Raw genomic sequence first — 7,610 nt, forward strand, 5'->3', positions numbered from 1 at the left:
ATTATTGCATCAGCAATCTTTGGATCAAGACCATAATCCTGGTTTACTTCAGCGGCCGCTCGCTTCAAGATGCCAAAAGCTTTAATAACTGGGATCTAAAATTAATCAGAAAAGTATCCCAAATTTATAATTTAGTTAATCACGAAAGTTTATTATTTAAGGCAGATGTAAAACCTGAGCATAAAATAATAACTTAAGTAATACTATAACCTTAAAATATTTAGGATATAAAGATTATAGACAGATAAATAATGAACCAAGAATCACCATTATCATACATCTATTGGTTTAGGGAACCAAACAAAGGCAAATACGTTGACTCTTCACATACGTGTGTGTGTACCTCTCACATACACATACATACACATGCGCACATATTCAAACATACACAACACACTATTCATCCTATTTATACACACACACACAATTTCATACACTATATATCAAAACAAATGGTACTCAATCATTTCACCAGCAAGAGCCATTATTTTCCCTTACTGGGTCCCATGTTGCATTATAATTTTTTTTTCTTAGGAAAAAAAAAATCAATGATATATTTAACTGCCAATCAGTATGAGATTACCAGTTGCTGAATGGGTTATCATTTCACCCCAAAGCCAAAAAGCAATATATTCTAGTTAAGTTAGTGAAGCCTTGACACCTCCAGTGATAAATCACTGGGAATTTCTCTCAGAAGAATTTTTTTTTTAAATCCAGGGTTCTCCAGACTTAAAGTTTTGATAGCTTCTGACATATGTAACCATATTTTCAGACCCTGTTAATCTGCAGATCTTTTCATCGTCTATCTCAAATCACCTCACCAAACTTTAAAAAGATAAATGGAATAACTTTTGATGAGATTTCACAAAACGATAACCTAGTTTTTGTAAGACAAGTGACTTATGAGTTCTTGTTAAAATTAATAATACAGACTGTGGTATAGATCCCATACCAGGTTTGAATGGGGACAGAGCGAAAGGGAGAAGGGGAGGTGAGGAAGAGTGTGATGAATTTATAAAAGAGAAGCTGTAGTCCTCAGAGGGGAATCAAAGTAGAAAAAGCAAAGTCTAGTAATGAATAAGACACACTTAACACATAAACCTGGACCAGAGTAAGTATTAGCTGAAGGGCAAACAGAAAAGAAAAAAAATGAAAATTTTCATTTTGAATTTGAAGTAATTAAAATTAAAACATTATAAATGTTTTATTCAAATGAATTAGAGACAAATGGAACACAGGATTAGAAACTTCAAAGCTTTAAACGTGAAAACAAATGGGGATTTAAATTTCAGTAGGAACAAACACTGCATTGTGGGCTGAATCGTAACTGAATGTCAATCAACACTGGCCATCTGAATGGAGTGACTGACCCCAATATTTATCGGCCCATAAAAATGAAAAAGGGTCATAGCAGAAAAGAGTTTTACTGAACACCATTAAAATAAAATGGCAAAATGTATCACTGGGGAGAAAAGACAGGTTACATTATTCTTAATGTACTCACATTAGAAGTTCATAATCTTTTTTCGTTTTGTTTTCCTTTGGACTTCAGGTAAAAAGGGTTGAGTTCAATCATGCTACTCAGTTCAGAGTACATGTAGTCTGTTTTATATTTAATAAAGTTCAGGAAATTAATCCGGATGAAGTCAAATGTGACAAAATCGAGAGTCCCAGTGTCTGCCTTTCACAGACATACAATCCAAATGGCTGCCCTGTCTCTGGAGCAGCAGCAGCAACCACACCCCCCTAGAACCACACAACCTGCTGGGTAGAGCTGGACAATCAAAACACGAGCCATGCTCACTCCCACCAATATTGGCTAGAGCTGACCTCCTTAATCCCCAGAGCTGAATTATACAAGAGTGTTTTAGGATTGGTCACTACCCTTTGTCACCCAACCATGGAGTCAGACCCTGTTTACCTTGCTACCTACCAAGCAGGCTGTAGGGGGCAATGACAAAGAGATTTTCCTCAAGGATTCAGCTGCCTGTTGTGAAGTTCTATAATCCTATAAAGAGTCAGTCTTGAAGGTTTAAGAATGAGTTAAAATATGGCAGTTAAATTATACAAAATAAAGGTATATTTAGAAGATAACTGTTAAAGAATATCTCACTGGATGAAGCCTTACTAAAGCCTATCCTGCACTCCTGCACTGACTATTTTTCATACTCCAGTTGGGCTCCATAGAATATGTTATGTAGCTCATCAATTTTTTTCACACTTTAACATCTCTGAAATCAAGATGCACCTTACAATCAATGACAGGTCACAACCTTGATTGCTAGTCTTTTTCTTTCTTACTGGTGCATATCAGTGTATCTTCTAACTGATGGCACCTTACATTTAATGAAATGTGGTAGAAAGTTTTCTAACCATTAAATCATTCATGTGACATTGAACAAATACTTATATATTATCTATTACAGGCTATTATATGTCAAACATGGTGAAGAGTAATACTTTGATGTCTTTGTGTACTATACACTTTTCTGAAAACTGAAACCAAGATAGTAAGTGTAATATCAAAAAAAAAAAATTGGAGTTTTAAATCAGAGGGAAAGAAAAGAATTTGAGTATTGAAATAAAAATGTTAAAATCCTAATAAAAATGTGTAAATACCCAGCAAGAATAAAAAGCCTTTAGTTCTATCAAATAAAAATCCAAAATATTCAAAGCCATAGCTCAAAATAATAGCATGCTAAAACTTCAAAAAGTTCTTTGACATTTTAATGAAACAGAACATCTTATTACTCACAAAGCTAGTTCTCTAATAACTTTACATTTTAACTCCTTGAAATATTTATTTATAAAGTAAAGTGACTAATGTGAATATAGCCTGGTTCATCCAAAATAAGCTAACATTTCCGCAAAAGCCACTTACTGGCATGCGTTCCGTCACACCTCCAATCTTAAAGTTCATTGTAGATCTCACAGTCTGGGCGCCATAATACTTATCATTTGGGACCTTGAGTTCACCAAAGGTATCATATTCTATCCGGAAAGAATTTTGACTTGCCTAAAAACAAAGATAAGGCACTGTTACAGCTTGAAAAGAAACCAAGTATCAGCATCTTATCAGTTGTAAAGGGAAAAAAATCTTACTAATCACAAAGACACAAAATTCCATTTTGATTCTCATTCTACTCCCTGCCTTCAGTTCTTTCCTTCAGAAATTTTTGTTTTGACTTGATAGTCACCCTCTATTTTAGAACCAGATAGGCTTTTTCAGGAAGAAACTGAAAACCCAAAGCACAATGAAATCAAATGTTGAATTTTTATCTCTTGTGATAGTCTTTTTACAGAAAAAATGATTTGGATTTTCTTGAATACTGAAATACTCTTAAGCCACTTCAGACTGAGAATGTGAAAAGCATTTTATTTTTTCTTTAGGAAATGCCATGGTTTAGTTTAATGGGGACATCTTATAGACCCAAGGACTGTATTTTTTTTTTTTGAGCCTATTATTTTTTGGCTGACCTTCCTGGTTTAGACTAGCATGCAAATTTTGGGACCACACAAATTTATTAATGCAGATGTTAAAGACAGATTGTAGAATTCATATACTAGGCAGATAATAAATATAAAGAAAGTCTTTGAAATACAAATAGTGATCTTCCATTTTAGAAGCGTGCCTATTACTGGTCAAGATTTGGTCAATTCAATGTACTTAGATTAATGTTTATTGTGAACTTTTGAAAGCAGTCTGATACTTTGAAATTTGTAAATATAGATTTAAACAAGCTTAGCTACAGTCTATAAACACTATGCATGAGAGATAGCATAGTACAACACAAAGAACCCAGGCTTTGCAGCCAGACAACCCACCACTTAGTAGCCATGTCACCTTCAGCAAATCAGTTTTTCTCATCTATAAATTAAACGTACAGATACGGGGAGATGAGCTAGGTTAGTTCTTAACCTTTCCAAAGTGATGGAACCCTCTGAGAATCTAAGGAAAGCTATGGATCCTCTTTCTAGAAACATGAACATAAACACATTTATGTAAAATTTTTCAAATAATTTAGGGAGTTCCCATCTTGAAGCAAAACCACCACCCGGAGTAAGAACTCACAGACCCAAACTCCCTTTTAGGGAGAAGCTAGGATTCTACCAAGTACATCAACTTATACTAATAAAAACTAGTAACTGTTCAAAATATTTATAATATTGGGAAAAAAACTTACTGTAAAACACTAGAAATTTGGAATTTATACGTGATAGTTTATATTCAGTAGACTGCAGAGAGATATTCAGAACTTTAATATGTTCATCTTCCATTAGGTATGAAATAAAGATGATTGGATGATTCAAAATTTAAAAATCTGTAGCCAAGTAATTTCATTTCAGTAAATAGTCCAATAAAAAGAAAAATTTAATTTATAGTTATCCCCTGGGACCAGAGTTACAAAACACTTTAAGTGGCACGAAAAGAAAAATATCATCGTATATAGGTAGAAATACAGAAGTCTACCCAATGAAGTACATTTTTTCTATGTGTAAAGGTAGGTAGAGGACTGGCCTAGACCAATAAGCAGCAGCAGTTAATAATAAAAATAATCATACCCTGGCATTTATAGCGCCATATAGCAAATGCTCATGTATTGCCTTATTTGACTTTCACAATCAACCTAAGAGATTTTACTATTACTATTCCCACCTTAAAAGAGACATCCAGGCTTGGAAAGATTAAATAACCTCAGCAAATCACCCAGATAGCAAGGGGGAAGGCCTAGGCTCAAACCCTGGTGTGTTAGATTCCAAAAGCTGTTTAGATTCACTTTTCTATCACCACCTCCATAAGCAAGAAACTGAGGGGGTAACTCCAGGTCAGCGCACAACAAGTCCTTGAGTTGTACCCCTATTCTGTAAAATAAAAGGCGCTGAACATGTGCAGTTAGATTTTTCTCTAATGGAACTTGGTTATACTGACACCATTACTGTACACCAATTTGCTTCCTACCATGTAAACCAAAAACAGCTAGGGTTTTATATCCTAAGTGCACAAATAAAAATATTTTCCATTGTAATCTTTGTTTTGGATACCCTAAGTAAATATCCTGGTATGTTCAAACATACTTTGGACCAATAACATTAGCAATGGACAGCAGTGGCACCAAGGATACTAGGTTCTTCTTTCTCTTCATCACCTTGTTGATGCTGGCTCCAAAAAAGAGAGATTGGTTTCTGACATTTACAATCACTTCTCCTCCTGGGGAATAATGGGTGGGTAATGAGTCTAGTGTTCATCTCAGTAAGAATGCTATTAAGTCCTAGAAATACCAAGTACTGTTAAAAGCCCCAGAACCTCAGACATTGATAAGGTGGTCCCAAAATTTGCATGCTAGTCTAAACCAGGAAGGTCAGCCAAAAAATACAGGCTACCAAAAAAAATACAGTCCTTGGGCCTATAAGATGTCCCCATTAAACTAAACCATGGCATTTCCTAAAGAAAAAATAAAATGCTTTCAGATTTTCAGTCTAACATGGCTTAAGAGTATTTCAATGTTCAAGAAAATCCAAATCATTTTTTCTGCAAAGAGACTATCACAAGAGATAAAAATTCAACATTTGATTTCATTGTGCTTTGGGTTTTCAGTTTCTTCCTGAAAAAGCCTGTCTGGTTCTAAAACAGAGGGTGACTACCAAGTCTCAAAATAGGCATTTGCATATACATAATAATAGTTTATTGATTTTACATTGCAATATGGAATAAAATATTATCTATCTTTCCAGACTTTATGGCCTGGAATTAAAAGATCACATTATAATTATTCATGTGTGATTTCTTTGCTTATTTAACTGCTTTGCTTATTTAATCTCTCCCAGTAGTCTCTAAATTCTAGCCGATAGGGACTTGTCTTATTTACAGGACTCAGTACATGGAAGGCATTCAATAAATATTCTTTCTAGTGAATGAACTTTTATGTGTTCTTTTAAATTAAAGGTAACTTAGGGTATCTAGGGTTTTGTAAATTTCTTAACCCTAGCAACAGGAAGAACTTTTAACAAAATCAACAGAGATTTTGGAGCTGAGAGAGGTTAGAGCATGACAGATGTGTTTAGAACTATGAAAAAAATATCTACCCTCATCTTATTTTAGCTAATATTACAACCTTAAGAGGAAAGCAGTGCTTTTTGACATTTGCCCTGACAAGATATAATAGATTCAGAAGTTCTCCTGTTCCCCCTCACAAAACTGTACATAAATAAAAAATAAATAAAAAATTTTAAAGGTTCTAAAATGTACTAAAATTACTAGGGCAGGGGGTTCCAGGAATGTAAAGCATCCTGGATTTTGTAGTTTAAGGTATAGTGATTTAATCAATTTGTCTTGAAGTTTACAGTCCAGAAAATGTACTGGCCCTTTGAAATACCCTAGATGGAGCATTTATTTAATGACCACTCGATACACGGTATTTTCACATGTGCAATCTTGCTAAGTAGCTGTAATTATTTCAATTTTACATGTGGGAACTAAGGCACAAAGACAACTTGCCCAAAGTCTCAACTGAGTAGCAAAGTAGGATTTGAGATACCTCTTCAACTGCAAACCTCACGCTACACCACAGTGAAGAGTGCAGAATTATAACTCTCCCTAAACTGTCATTAATTTCTCAAACTTTTTCTAACAATATACATATATACTTAATGCTTTTCAAAGCCTATTGACCAAAGGTGACACTCTTCAGGGCTTAAGTAAGCATGTCATAACTTGAACTTGGATCTTTTAAGTTCCTTAGCTGTCTTTCTGAATAAAAAGTACTGATTCAGCTTTAGTTAGGTCCAATCCAATCTGCTCAAACATGCTTCAGAATACTATGCCTGTGTGTGTGAATTTCAGGGTTTTACAAAAGTTGTGGGGGAAAACCACATTCAGCCTAACAAGCTGAAGGGGCAATTTTATGAGAAGTAAAACCTTTGAAGAACCTTCTATCCCACCTGGAAGGCTGAAAGCAGTGCACTGCACCTTGGTTAACCAAGAAGCCACGGTTCAGAGGCGACTAGATAAGCACCCGGCCGGTGTGCCGCTAGCAAGGCCCAGCTAAGGGGCAGGGGCGGGAGCTGCCCCTCTCTCACCCTTCTCCTCCCACCCGGCCTGGCGCCCCAGGGCTGGTGGCCTCCCCAAGGGCAGGAGCGCAGCAGTGAGCATGGCTGAAGCGGTTTAACCCAAAATGCCCCAGCTTCGGCCCAGCTCCGGGGAGCGGCCAGGAGCGGGCCAGGCAGGACCCTCACAGGCTGCGACCGCCCCTCCCCAAACGCCGTACGGGTGCAGAGGATCCATCCCCGCGCTGGAGGAGGCGCCCGGAGCTGGCAGGCCCGCCACGCCGGAGCGGGCGCGGAGCCCAGCGCCGGGCTCGGCAGGTACGCCCGGGAAATCCCTCCCGCCAGTTCGCGGGCGCCCAGGCCGGCAAGCAAGGTCACCGCAGGGAGGCCAGGGGGCAGACGGCCTGCGCTCACCATTCGAGCCGCGTTCGGGGGCCAGGATGGGGGGACGGCTGCGCCACTCAAGCCCGGAACTGAGGTCGAGGCTGGAGCCCGCACGAGGCGACGCGAGCGCGCGAGGAGCCGGAGTGCTGGGTACATGGTGCTGAGGAAGCCTGGGTAGATTT

At 37.7% G+C, this 7,610-nt stretch overlaps 1 protein-coding gene across 2 annotated transcripts in view; it reads right to left on the reverse strand.

The window, feature by feature from the left end:
• The window catches only part of FH (fumarate hydratase), a 43,768-nt gene extending 36,173 nt beyond the window's left edge, over positions 1 to 7,595 (reverse strand). Inside the window, exons 1-4 of one of the 2 annotated variants that reach the window (XM_012644394.1) lie at positions 7,459 to 7,595; positions 2,882 to 3,016; positions 1,934 to 2,008; positions 42 to 95 (exon numbers count right to left, since the gene is read on the reverse strand). In XM_012644394.1, the coding sequence (XP_012499848.1) occupies positions 42 to 95; positions 1,934 to 2,008; positions 2,882 to 3,016; positions 7,459 to 7,584 (390 nt within the window). In that variant the 5' untranslated portion in view covers positions 7,585 to 7,595. The remainder of the gene's footprint in view (positions 1 to 41; positions 96 to 1,933; positions 2,009 to 2,881; positions 3,017 to 7,458) is intronic. The other variant, XM_012644395.1, reaches the window with a different exon arrangement.
• Between the last annotated feature and the right edge of the window lie 15 nt (positions 7,596 to 7,610).

The sequence above is a fragment of the Propithecus coquereli genome, unplaced genomic scaffold, assembly GCF_000956105.1.
Source record: "Propithecus coquereli isolate 6110/MARCELLA unplaced genomic scaffold, Pcoq_1.0 Scaffold210, whole genome shotgun sequence".
Classification (NCBI taxonomy): Eukaryota; Metazoa; Chordata; class Mammalia; order Primates; family Indriidae; genus Propithecus; species Propithecus coquereli.